At 36.9% G+C, this 14,158-nt stretch overlaps 1 protein-coding gene across 1 annotated transcript; it reads right to left on the reverse strand.

The window, feature by feature from the left end:
* Positions 1–2,010: 2,010 nt before the first annotated feature.
* On the reverse strand, positions 2,011–9,650 carry LOC121296002 (complexin-4-like). Its single transcript, XM_041221164.1, has 3 exons — positions 9,349–9,650; positions 5,624–5,711; positions 2,011–2,301 (listed from the first exon to the last, which is right to left on the reverse strand). The coding sequence occupies exons 1-3, from the start codon at positions 9,513–9,515 to the stop codon at positions 2,074–2,076; spliced, it is 483 nt and encodes a 160-aa protein (XP_041077098.1). The 5' UTR covers positions 9,516–9,650; the 3' UTR covers positions 2,011–2,073.
* Between the last annotated feature and the right edge of the window lie 4,508 nt (positions 9,651–14,158).

Here is a 14,158-nt window from a genome sequence, read left to right on the forward strand (position 1 = left end):
TGTGTGTGTATATATATATATATATATATATATATATATATATATATATATATATATATATATATATATATATATAAGATCATTTGAAAAATGATTTGAAAAATGAATGCCAATAATTGTTAAAGGATAAAAGAGTTAACTTATCTTTACCAGCTTAGCTGTCCGGTTTATTAGATAAAACTTGTTAATTTTTAGCTAGCATCGTTTGGTGGAGTTAGGCTTTTGTTTGGTTGTTTTAGTTTCTTTATAATAAATAAATATACAGGCACTGCCCTATTTGAAAACCCTCTCTTTGTTTCAAAGTTGCTGCTGCAATAACCAGTGAAGCACCAGCCTGAAGCACCTCTACACAGATCACCCTGGTGTGAGTACTGTGGGGAATAGACCCACCACTGGAGAGGCTGCCTTGATGTCCTGCCATACTTGGGTGACTCAAAGCCAGAGACAAAGGAGCAGCTGCTCTCTCCAGAACCAGAGGGAGAAGTCTTGCTGTCTCTAGAACCAGAGTCAGAGGGAGAAGCTCCACTGTCTCCAGAGCCCTGTTGTCTCCAGAACCAGGGAGAGAAGGACTGTTATCTCCAGAGACAGAAAAAAAGCCCTGTTGTCTCTAGAACCTGAGGTAGAAGCGCTGCTGTCTTCAGAACCATGAAAAAAGGAGCCGCTGACAAGGAGGAGGAGGAGGAGGTGAAGAGACTACTACCCTTGTTCACCAATCTGGTGCCAGTAGGTCAGGTGCCTTTCCCCAGCTCCTAGACACCCTGCCATTGTATCTGGCCAATCTGAGCCTAATTCCCAGGTCGCTGCACCACCAGGTATAGTCATTCGCCTGGTCTTCTATTCCACTCACTCTGGTAAACCAGACATCGCTGCACAGTTGCCATGGCTCTCACTTCTGCCTGGTGCTCCAATCGCCCCGTTTGGGTCCCCTGGAATGTGGACCCTTGAACCCACCCGCAAGAGATTGGAAAAATGGACTATCATAAACTCTGTGATAAATGGTTGTGTTTTAAAGGGGTGAGGGTATGCTGTTCACAAGGGGTAGGATATGTGGCAGAGTAGGGGAAGGAAAGGTGTAGTCTTGAAGGATACAGAACTGACGGGCTATTATGTCAATAGTGAGGGACACCTGCCTGTAATTTAGTCAGGCAGGTGTATACAACCAAGGCTAAAACATTTTTCAATTGTTTGTCTGCCTCTGGGTGAGAGGCCTGTGAATAGACCTGTGTCCCTGCAACCTTAAAAAAAAGTTAGTAAACCTTAAAAGATAGTTAACTTGTCTTTATGAAACAAGTGATGTTTTGGTTACCAGTAAACAGCTTAGCTGTCCGGTTTATTAGCTTTAACTTGTTAATGTTTAGCTAGCACTCCTTTGATGTCCAAAATGTTCATCATGACCTTACCAGAGATCTAGTTGTAAATAAGATTCCTGACAATTCAAATTTAGGACACTGTGTGTGTACATGAGTACATTCATTATTGTAGTAAATCACAGTTATTTAATCAGGCTGTAACCCCCAACTATTCACTAGTTCTACCCAAGGCTTAAAAAATAAAATGTTTCCTTATTTAAACTGAAAATATGCTTGTTAATAAATAAAAATTTGAATAACCATTTGTGGAATGGCAGATGAAGGAGTTCTTTTCTTTACATCATGGATTGGTCCCTAGGTGATGATATTGGGGGGGGTGGGGGGGTGGGGGGTCACACTTAAGTTTATAAAACATATCTAGAAATGTGTTATTAATGAAGAAAGGTAGTATTTTATTGTCAAATTAATATTGTAAAACTTAATGTCATATGTTCTGATAAGACTGTACTGCTATAGAATTATGTTAATAATGTTGCAGTACAGAATATTACATGTAATGACCTTGGAAATAATCAAACCGACCCAATGAAGAACCTCAGAAAGCTAGGTTAGACTAAAGTCAACAAAATGGGAAACAATTGAACATTATTGTTTATTCAGACAGCACATAGAAAAAAAAAACTCTTCTAATAGTATATCTAAACCCTATTTATAAAGGAATAAATAAGAACATTAATGTTTAGGACTACAGTTGATCCTCTGATCACATTACTGTGCATTTCTGTTCTGCTGCCTCCTTCATTTCTGAGAAAGCAGCTTGGGCTTTCTCCTTGATCGTATCCATGTCCATGTTTTGGATGTTTTGAATCTGTCCAAGAATGGAGCCTTTCTCTTCCTCCTCAACAGTGTCTTCATCCACCATCTTCCTCAGTTCCTCGGGTATGTCCACGTCATCCCCAGCCATCTGGATCACATTCTCATCCTGCTCACTCTAAAGAAAAAACAAAATAAATAAATTGCAAATAAATCTTGAATGAGAAATCAACCAACAGCTGTAAAGGATTAGTCACAATTCCATCTTATCCTGTGCACAGATGTCATCTCATTCAACAAAAGAACCTTGTATGTTTAATAGTAGTTCCTGAATATAATCTTTGTTTTAAAATAATTTAATGCATTGCGTGTAGGGTGTCCTCTTACTTTAAGAGTCATCATTTCATGTAGTTTGATTAGACAGAATTGTTTCACAGTCCTCTCACCCAAACTGCATGAGATGATGCCCCATATGCATAAAACTTACCACCGCCTTTATCGTGCCAGTGATGGTGTTTAACAGGACATTATTTAATTGGATGATGCATAAATGCCATTTACCTTCAATGCAATTCGTAGCAGGTATCGATTTTTCAAGAGCACAATCATTCACCCTTGCAGAGAACTAGAACATGAACTAAAGAGTTGACTTGTTAGAAACTCAGAAGCCCTCTGCTGGATTCTGCTCATCCACTGTTGAGTCCCCTTCCTCCTGCTCCTCAAAGACTTACTCCAAGCTGCCAATCTTCATCCTGCTATGAGGCTTCCTGATTCAGATGCTGGTTCCTTCAGATTATTTGTTTTCCCTGCCTATTCTCCCCCTCTCTCTCCATATTTCTTTTGCCCAAAAGAATATTGGAATGGAGGCCACCTCTCTGCCAGGACCTTATGGGTGGGGGTCCTCTCCACTGAACGTTGAGACCAGTCTTTAATTCTAAATCGGACAATAAACAAAAAAAACTCTCTTCTTTAAGCTCTCATCTTGCCTTGGAATTATTACTCACCTGAGGAAATCCGACCACGCTGACCTCCCTCAGCTTAGGCAACCCTTGCAAGCCGTGGAGATCTCTGGACCTCTTAATCTTTTTGATTCACCCGCTATTCTATTTTAATTTCCCTCTGGGGGAAGTAACGGTTGCTTCCTAGCCTTGGAGGCTGATCGGTTGAGTCTCACCTCCGCAAGGGTGGCTCTCTGCTGGCCAAGGGGAAAACTCTATCCTCTTTTTAAAGTCACAAACTTATCTCCTGCTTCAATTCCCAAGGTTCTTCCTTCATACAGCCCTTGCTCCTGTCCCGTTAAGTCTTCTTGAACAAATTTGTGGAACGAAAACTTTTTTCTTTTCATATATTGGTTCTTCTGAAACGAATCTTGCTTTATGGATTAGGCTTAAGAGATTTTACTTCAGCTCTATATGGTAGCCTGCAGCAATAATAAAGGAGACCACTGCCACAAATTTCCAGCTATGCTAATTAATACATTTTTGGGTTACAAACGTGACCCATGATGCTACTTAAGGCTAGAGTACAATGAATGGTGTATTATTGCTAAGGGGTAGAAAAGCATAAAACAAGCAGCTATTCGATTACACTATGTAACACAATTTTTGTTCCTGGGTAGTAAGTGTTATTTCCTAATTGCTTATGCCTCAAAAGTATAGAAAATGGCTATTATTCCTCACAAACTTTGCTTTGGTGACCAGGACAGTGATATTTTGAAATTTACCTATTTCCAATGAGAAAACAGGCGAATTTGTGTCTTTTCGTTCACATAAAGAAAAAAACAACATATGAATCCAAATTAACATGTATTTATACTAAAGTAATACAAAAATGAATACAAAAGATTTAGAAGCGAGTAGTTTTTCGAGATTTACGATTATACTGTAAATCACTTTCACGAATCAGCCCCCAAATGTAGTCTCCCATCATATTCTCGTTATACTGTCCTTGGTAGTGGCGTTCAAAGTCCAGTATATCCTGGTGGAAGTGCTCGCCTTGCTCCTCCGAGTACGCTCCCATGTTCTCCTAGAATTTATCAAGATGAGCATCAAGGATATCGACTTTGAGGGACATCCTACAGCCCATTGTGCCGTAGTTCTCAACCAGCTCCACATAGTTTTCAGCCTTGTGATTGCCCGGGAAGCCCCGAACCACTGCGACAAAGCTGTTCCAAGCCGCTTTCTCCTTACTAGTAAGCTTCTTGGGGAATTCATTGCACTCCAGGATCTTCTTTATCTGTGGTCTGACAAATTGTTTTATAAGGCCCAATTTGATGTGCAGTGGTGGCATCAGCACCTTCTGGGGGTCCACCAGTGGCTCCCACTTGACATTGTTCCTCCCCACAGAGAATTTGGTCCACTGTGGCCAGTCCCACCTGTGGTAGTGCACCTTGGTGTCCCTGCTGTCCCAAAGGCAAAGATAGCAGGGAAACTTGGTAAAACCGCCTTGGAGACCCATCAGGAATGCCACCATTGCAGCCTCTTGATGCCATCTCAGAAACATGCAGATATGTATCCACTTAGGCAGCTGGAACTAAACTAAACTGGTGGGCTTAAGGCTCCTGTATTTATACTACTATTTATATTATTGGAAAGTTCTAGAAAGTTCTAGAAGTTACTTCAAGTTTACTCAGCACTGAATCTATCTGGAATGTTCTGGAAAATAGGTAAATTTCAAAATATCACTGTCCTGGTCACAAAAGCAAAGTTTGTGGGGAATAATAGCCATTTTCTATACTTTTGAGGCATAAGCAATTAGGAAATAACACTTACTACCCAGGAACCAAACAAATAAAAATAAATTGTTACACAGTGTTATCAAACAAAAAAAATCTATGCTTGGCAAAGGGCTTTTTTATTTATTTATGTATTTATTTATTTATTTATTTTATAGGAAAGGATTGCATTTTTCTTTGTAGTAGCTTCAGTTTTTTATAACCTTGCTTATAAAATAACTAAACTATAAAGCACTATCATTTTCTGAATCACCTGCAAATGGAAATAATTTGAAACATTGAATAAATGGTGTTACATAAAACAAAACTCAATGAGGAAGTCCTCCTACTCTACGTTTATATGTTTCTATTTGGTCAAAGAAGCGTGCCAGTGCTACTTTCAGCAGATGTCTGTCTTTAATAAGGAATTGCATGGTACAACCTTTAATTATCATAGAAAGTTGTGCTAGGGTACGTCACAAACAGAATCTTCACAGCTGAAGTCTCGTGGACAATGGTATGGATTTTGAACTTGTTGCCATGCACTGCTTTTTAGTTTGAGGTTATTTAGCCACTATTTTTTAGCATTACCATGTTTTGACTGTACACTTGTGATAGTGTGAGGAATGTGTGTGACATGTGCGTGCTACGTCACATTCTCACGACAATGTAGAGAGAATTTGGAGTTTCTAAACTGCATGTAAACCAAATCAAAGTCTTTCTGGATACAATCAGAAAAGCAGTTTGTTCCAGCAAAACCACAGGGAAAAGAAACAGCGTTGGTTACCTTTGGCAATCTATACTTTTCTCGTAGGTGCACCCTAAGAGTTGCTCTTTCTGCTTTCTTATATGCAAACTCAGCATCTCTTTCCATCCTGCAATCAAGAAAAGGGGACACAAAGCAACAAATGGTTAACTACTTTTTTTTTATCTGTGGTGTATATACTAGCAACAAATGCTTTGTTACTACAACAATACATTTATAATTTTATTCTAAAACACATTAGCAAAGCAAGGGCACTTTTATTATTGGGTTTTAATGGTCATTGGTTAAATATAGGCAGAGTCCTCGAAAGCAAAAGAATCAATAAGTGCTGATTGACAATTGAAATGTCAAGGCTGCCGCATCAATGCATAACATAATTCCTCCTAATGTTGACATGTGCGTCATCTCAAATTGAGCATTTTCAATGCCCTGAAGTGGAACAAAAGCCAGGACACAAAGACACTGAAAACAGCCATATTGTTCCACATCGGAAGTGTTGCATGTCAAGTAACAAATGATAAATGGTAGTATACAAAGTAGTGAACATAAAAACGATTGAAATACTGTATAGAAATTCAGCAATTCTAAGTCACTTTAATGACTTTATTATGGAGTTTATACATGCTATATGTGATGTTTTCCCATGAGTGATGTGTTTCAGTAATGTAAATTACTGAACTACTCTGATGCACAGATATTACACCGTGTAACAATTTTTTTTTTTTTTTTTTTTTTTTTTTTTTTGTTCCTGGGTAGTAAGTGTTATTTCCTAATTGCTTATGCCTCAAAAGTATAGAAAATGGCTATTATTCCCCACAAACTTTGCTTTTGTGACCAGGACAGTGATATTTCAAATAAATTTACAGTATAATTGTAAATCTCGAAAAACTACTCACTTCTAAATCTTTTGTAGTCATTTTTGTATTACTTTAGTATAAATACATGTTAATTTGGATTCATATGTTGTTTCTTTCTGATTTTATGTGAACGAAAAGACACACATTTGCCCGTTTTCCCATTGGAAATAGTGATATTTTGAAATATCACTGTCCTGGTCACAAAAGCAAAGTTTGTGGGGAATAATGGCCATTTTCTATACTTTTGAGGCATAAGCAATTAGGAAATAACACTTACTACCCAAGAACAAAAATTGTGTTACATAGTGTTATCCTAACAATTCAATAAAACATGTAATCCATTGTGTTTTCTTAAAAATAACAAATTACTTTAGCTGCTTTAGCTGCAACAAATAAGATAGCATTTTAGTGAAAAATGCCTATGTGGTGTCAAATCTAGTTAAACAGTGATTGCATTTTGTTTGATTTTTTTTTTGTTTTCTTCTCATGGCTCTTTAAGAACTCATTTTAACCAAAAAGGTAGGACAACCTTGCTTTAAATAAATACATTGTTTATACTTTAATGATTTGTTTATAGAAGGAGTCCATTAGAAGTTTGTATTGTTTTCTGGTATATATGATTGGAGAGGGGTTGCTATTAGCATTAATGTTCTGATCTGTTTATTAATGTGGTTACTTCTACCGGTTTGATGTGCGGGAATAAGCTGGAGTTATTGGATGGAAGGGTAAGGCATACTGATGCAGTGACAAGTTTAGCCTTTTTTTAAAATTTTAAACCTCTTAAAGTGTTACCAGCCTTTTAAATCATTACATAACAGCCCTACATGTTCTAACTCACTATAGAATAGACAAAGGGTGGTACAATATCACCTTTAACAGTTGGTAAAGCATAGCAAGAGGGCACATCATCTTTTTTTAAGACAAACAAAAATTACATTCCAACATTTGGAATATATTTGCCATGATTAATTGTTATACAACAATTGAGCAGCCATTTTGAAATGCACATGATTGACTATCCATTTAATTGCGTCCCCTGAAAATACATTAATTGCTAATATCTTTGAAGTTTAAAGTACATCTTTTTTTTAAGACAAACAAAAATTACATTCCAACATTTGGAATATATTTGCCATGATTAATTGTTATACAACAATTGAGCAGCCATTTTGAAAATAGCTTTGAAACAGACTTTGCTAAGTCTATGAAGCTGCTGTCTATAAATGGTGACTGATTGTTTTAGTGAGTTTTAGTGAGTTTTAGTGATTGTATTGTTTTTGACTGTCATATTACATTTAAAAAAACATTTTCTCCCTCATTTTCTCCCCAATTTTAAATGCCCAATTTCACGTGGGTTCAGCGAATATTCAATAAGCCCAGTGAGCAGTTCAGAGATTGATTGTTTTAGGGTTAGATTTAGAGAGGATCAACGGAGTGACCTGTACCTTGTGGAGTTGTATACATTTGACAGATAAGAGTTGAAATAACCCCAGAGCCTTGACAGAACATTAATTATTTTAAAACAACAATACTCTGGTGGCAGCAGTGGGATTCAAACCCATTACTTTGTCATGAAAATATAATTAAAGGCTGGATCAGACTTTTCATACATTGACATGATGTTCTTGATAACACATGTTTGTGTAGGATGGTAAGATAGTTTCCTTGGATGTTGCATATTTAGGTTCATGAGCTCCTCTGTGCTGTATTACACATGTAACAATATATTGTAAAAAGCACATTCGCTGTGCCTCCAAACGTCATGCAGGGTTGATGTTTCCCAGTCAGGGTTCCCTCTGTAAAGGATTTGAACATGTGACCTTCAAGTCATAAGATAAGTATGTTTCTAAGAGAGAGGAGGAGGAGGCAGTTTCTATGCAAATATAAAAATGTACAAAATGAAATTCTACATTTCTGTTGATATAGCATTACTATATGTTACCAGATACCTGGTTATAAATTGTTACTATTGAAGGTACTGATCTCATCTGAGTGAAAATAAAGAAAAAAACATCCAGATAAATTAAAACCCCCTAAACCTGATTTGGTCTAAAATCAAGAACCATAAACATTGTACTAATCTGCTAATCTCTTATGTACATGTCTGTCTCCAACTCTCATCTCCAAATTCTAACTATTATGTAAGAGAATGATTACATTATAAATCTAAGAATGTATTGAAAAGTGATACAACAACCCTTTTTTTTCAAATTTTCAGCATACAGGATTTATATATATTTTATTCCATGGCAGCTGGAAGAAGTAGCATTTGTCCTGTTATTTTCCATTTAATCAGACCAGGAAAAGCTTTATCATGCGTCATGTGCCTCCTAAATAAGCAGGGGGTGAAAGTGCATTACTTTGCTCCAATCTGACCCATTGACAGGGATTTGTAAAATCTCCTAGGATAGGACGGGATCAGATTGTGCTGCTGATAAAAGGATTTTTAAACTAACCCAGCACTAAAAGGAAAAAAAAGAACACAATGAAAACTGTACTCATTTACTCTTTGTGATAAATGTAATTATGTAGTAAAATCTTTTTTATTGACTTATACACAACAGATAAGAGCACAAATCTGCAATTTGTAAAAATGTCAAATACGGAAAGGGAATGGGAATCTGATCTATCTTTTCAAATAGCTGTTGAGTATAAGAGCAGTACACTTTCTAACGCACATTTCACGGGTTTAAAAAAATAAATAAATAAACTTTTTTCCCTCCCTAAATTACCTTGGCTCATCAGTTTCCACTTGTACTTTGATGACATATCAACATACTCCCTGAACATATCTATAAGGAACCAGTATCAGCCATAACTAGACCTCATACTAGGGATGCCTGTGCCTGTGAATCCCTTAGCACAGATAAATGAACAAATTGCACTTACTTCTCCTCCACCACCTGCTTCTGGTACTCCTCATATTCCTCCCGGGTCATGCCTGCAGCTGCAGCTGGGTCTGCAGCAGCCCCATCAGCTTTTTTCTCCTCCTCACCCCCTCCTAGACCCAGGTTTTTCACCTGATTGCTCACCATGCTTTTCAAAAGGAAAGACATTCTGCTCGATGGCTCGGCCCGCTTTTAAAAACAAGAATGAACTCCTTTTTATGACCCGCCCTGGTTTGGTTTCTTTAACACAGTCCAATGGGAGCCTCTGAATCAAGTCTGCTGCCTGGACATCTCATCAAGGGCACAGTGACAGTGGAGAGCAGGAGCCAAAAAAACTGTTTTACCAGCTATAATCTGGATTAAATGTTGAACTCTTCTGTTTCTAGAGGCAGATGATGTAGATTACTCTGAAGACAAAAATCATTATTCACTACTGCAGAGTTTCCATATTATTATCCTTCACTACCATTCTAACACTACCAGTTGCAGGAATTGTCTTCACACTGGTAAAGTTGTTTAGTTTGTTTTTGTTCTAGAAGCCGAGAATGGTTTATATGCCTGCTCTACACCACCAATTAAAGTTAATCAGGTTATTTAATAGAACACCCACGTGCCGACAGGAATAGTCCAAAGAGATTTATTTATATATACTGCTATGCTAGAAAGAGAAATAGAGGATTCTGCTTGTTTATCTCACTGGATTACATGACGTTGAAGAGAGAAAGGAAAAAAAACAAATACACATGCGCAAACACACACTTTGAATAGATGTCCATTCTTGTATATATTAAAATCACAATTGTGTGTCAAATACAAAAATACATAAATAGAAAACAAACAGTTCAACAGCTTCAGATTATCTCCTAAAATGTTTTGCTTAGGAAAATACATACTTGTTTTCGTGTGTCTTATCATATTTTAATAATGTATAGGAGTCATTAGTAAATATTTAATTACAGGACATGCGGCATCTTTATACCATCACAATAATCTAAACCGCACTGTTTAATGTAGCAGTAAAACAAACTTTGAGACAATCCACCCAAGACAGTCACACAATTAAATTGTCATTTCCTATTTGGTATGTGGATTCCATCAGCGATATGACATTTGAATCTGAATAGTGCAGAAAGTGGTCCCCAATAATCAACATATTTACTTTACAAATGACCAATATTTATACTTGTCACTATAACAGTGTCAAGAACCTACACTTTTAATGTTCTGCTCCATTGCAAGCATTGTCACATTGTGGCTATAGCTGATAATGGGAGGTCATGTGACCAGATCCATTTTGTTCATTGGCTGGCTATGTGACCCAGGATAATGCCCTTCATTATCAAGCTCCTCTGCCCTGACCAGAAACACAGATGGGCAAAGCTAGCCAAAGGCATGTTGCTGTTCGAATTCAAATGTAGGACTGCAATCTGTCCATCTTGGAAAAACTATTTCATTATAGCGTTTACAGATATTTTCCTATTCATTAGCAGCAGTCTTGTTGCATTATTATGAAGAGCCTCCATCTTAATTGCAAATAATATTGCTGTAGCATTTTTAAAATGTGTATTAACCATGTAACATTTTATGGTAGCCATCTGAACCAAGTAACCACGTTTAAATTTCTCAAAGGTTTTGTAACAAATTGCAGAGCAATATTTACATTAAAGAAAAACCATGATTGCATGACAGATGCTTGGGTACCTTTGACGCTGCTGTTTAATCCTCTTCAGGCAAATCTATCAATCAAGGATTAGTTGTCCTGAAGACTCAACTAGCTTTCATTGTGTTATTATGAAAGCTAGTTGAAGCAATTTTGGTACCAGCAACCTAAAATAAAATCAAGGAAGTTGTACTTCTAACATGGCATGATAAAGCAGTAAATCAAATTGTCATTTTTCTCCTTTTGTTTATTTGAATGACTGCCTCCGGTGATAACAGGTAACTTTGACACCATAAATAAAGTTATAGCATCCCTATCATATACAACATTAAAGCTTACCGTTCAAGACTATTGGAGTTAAAGGCTTTCCTGCTTTAGTCTTTATAAATAAAAGTATTTTTAAAAAAAAAAAAAAAGTATTTTCAAATGGATCATGGCAGTTTCTTTTTCTTATGTAAAGAGAATGAGCTCTTCTTTCTAGAAATATTATAACAAAAGAGACGGCACTACTGTAACAGTGTGGAAGCCCTTGAATAAAGAAACACTCCAGATTTCTTTTTAACCCAAAGGAGTAGCAGAATGTTAATTGCAATCTTTCCTTAAATTGTAGGGGTGCCCAATGCCTTAACAATCAATCGTTGGATTATTGTGAACGAAGCTCTGTCCACACAGGTTTTTTTACAACCAGCTAGCATCTCCCCTAAATCCAAGTACTTTTCCCCCCTAACTGAGTGAAGCATGGGCTTCGCCAACTCAGATCACCAATCCTAACCTCAATCGTTAACCCAGTAATAAAGTAACTCAGAACAACCTGTGGAAACTCAGTGTGCACATCCCATTCAATTAATGTACTGATTAGTTAGGTAATAAGTTCATCAACCATACAGTGCCCCTTTTAGAGACAGAGGTCTAGTCCTTAATCCAGCTTGAAAGAGGTCCCCGAACCATGTTCTTAAAATAACACATTTCTGCAGTTCTTTGAGACTTTTTGTGGAAATTAAAATTTGCTTTATTATTCATGGTGTTTTATGAGTGGTTCTGGGCTCTGTTACTCCAATATTAAGTTATTACCATTTTTCTCTAAATTTGCCTTTACCTGGCCTTGAGCTCGGTTTGACCTTGTCTGGAAAATCCTTAATGCAGACTGAAAACCCTTCAATTCGCTTCATGTGACAATGTGATCTTTTAACTCATTCCTCCTACTTGAAATAAAAATGGAAAGTAGATGGCTCGAATGGAATGAGGCAAGCTCTTCAGTCCCAGCTATTTGGATTCTCCAGACAAAACCAAAGACAGTTAAAAGCAGATTTAGAGATAAATGATTTCAACAGAACCCAGAACCACTCAGAATAACACTATGTAAGACAATTTTTGTTCCTGGGTAGTAAGTGTTATTTTCTAATTGCTTATGCCTCAAAAGTATAGAAAATGGCTATTATTCCCCACCAACTTTGCTTTTGTGACCAGGACAGTGATATTTTGAAATATCACTATTTCCAATGAGAAAACGGGAGCTTTTGTGTCTTTTCGTTCACATAAAATCAGAAAGAAACAACATATGAATCCAAATTAACATGTATTTATACTAAAGTAATACAAAAATGACTACAAAAGATTTAGAAGTGAGCAGTTTTTCGAGATTTACAATTATACTGTAAATTTACATGTGAATGAAAAGACACAAAAGCTCCCGTTTTCTCATTGGAAATAGTGATATTTCAAAATATCACTGTCCTGGTCACAAAAGCAAAGTTGGTGGGGAATAATAGCCATTTTCTATACTTTTGAGGCATAAGCAATTAGGAAATAACACTTACTACCCAGGAACAAAAAAAAAAAAAAAAAAAAAAAGTGTTACACGGTGTACTAATTGAAAACACCATAGCAGAGTAAGAGAAATGTAAACAAAGTCATTCAAATGACACGCGGTGCTTGCTCTTCAAGCAGACACGTCCATGCAATAAGTGACTTACATGCACAGCTCTCTCATAACTAAACTAACTTGCAGTATATACAATACAGAAGATTACTGGTCTTCTTTTCTTTAATATGCCAGGGAGACTAATGTTCAAAGGGTTTAACAAGGCACAGTATTTAGATCTAAGGACGATTCATAAACCAAGAGACACGTCTAATGTTTGTTCTGAGCACAGAATTCTACATTAGACTATTTAGAGGTGTTTTGCACTATGGTGATGTTTCATTTGTCAATCTGTTGCTTTTTAAAATTTGTTTCAGTCTCAGAAAGCTGCTAGCAATTTGGCACTGAAGACTGTTGTTCTTTGGTGTCCTAAGGGTAGGCTTTTCATTCATTTCCTGTTAAATACTGCCCTCAAAATGCCTGTCCCTATGTATAGGCTTTATGTTGGCTTTAAACCTGATTTGTGACTCTTCTGTCATACAATGTCTTAAGTACAAGGCTTGCAAACCTTTGCTTTTATAGAATGACCTTCGTCCAGGTTTTGTAACTTACCTTGTCACATAGGGTTGCTATATAATAACATGAATCGGAAAACGGGAAAGAAATAGAGGGAAGTTTTTTTTTTTTTTTTTTTTTTTTAATTGTGCATTAGATAAATATATACATAAAACAGTATGTCACTGTGGCAATGTTGCCCGCCCCTCCTGCATGTATTTCAGTGTTATATGTTGCATGTTATGTGTTAATGTTGGTGTATAGTCATTGGTACACGGGATATAAATGGGTCTGTGGAACACGAGTTGTTTAAAATGTATATTTGTATTTAGACACGAGGATTGCACAGCACTTCACATACAGGTAAAATGTAATAATATGCGAGTATGGGGAATTGCACTTTATTAATTCACGTGCAGTTGTACTGCGACACCAATTGAATGATTGATTAGCAATCGAGTCTTGGTACAGCTGCATAAAAGCAGCATGTTTTCACTCACTTGGGGTTGTGTGTTCGATGAGTGGAGGACAGGATTGGAGACAGAGGTAATAACCACCGTAATAATTCAAATATCAGCTCACCGTGTTGGTCTGTGCAGTCAGTTTTGTTTGTCTTTATTTTGGCGAACGTACCGTGTCCTGTGTTTTGTTTGTGTTTACAACCTTTTATTTTTTACAACTGTTCATTATTAAATGCTGAGCGAAACCAATCGCTCAGCTCCACATCTCTGTTGT

This window comes from Polyodon spathula, chromosome 1 (assembly GCF_017654505.1).
Source record: "Polyodon spathula isolate WHYD16114869_AA chromosome 1, ASM1765450v1, whole genome shotgun sequence".
Taxonomy (NCBI): Eukaryota; Metazoa; Chordata; class Actinopteri; order Acipenseriformes; family Polyodontidae; genus Polyodon; species Polyodon spathula.

Excerpts from the sequence above, each read along its gene's own strand:
- LOC121296002 (XM_041221164.1), bottom strand. The coding sequence starts at position 9,515 with ATGTCTTTCCTTTTGAAAAGCATGGTGAGCAATCAGGTGAAAAACCTG. Across the intron at positions 5,712-9,348 it reads AAGCAGGTGGTGGAGGAGAA|GATGGAAAGAGATGCTGAGT; the intron begins GTAAGTGCAATT and ends TCTTGATTGCAG. Across the intron at positions 2,302-5,623 it reads AAAAGTATAGATTGCCAAAG|AGTGAGCAGGATGAGAATGT; the intron begins GTAACCAACGCT and ends TTTTTTCTTTAG.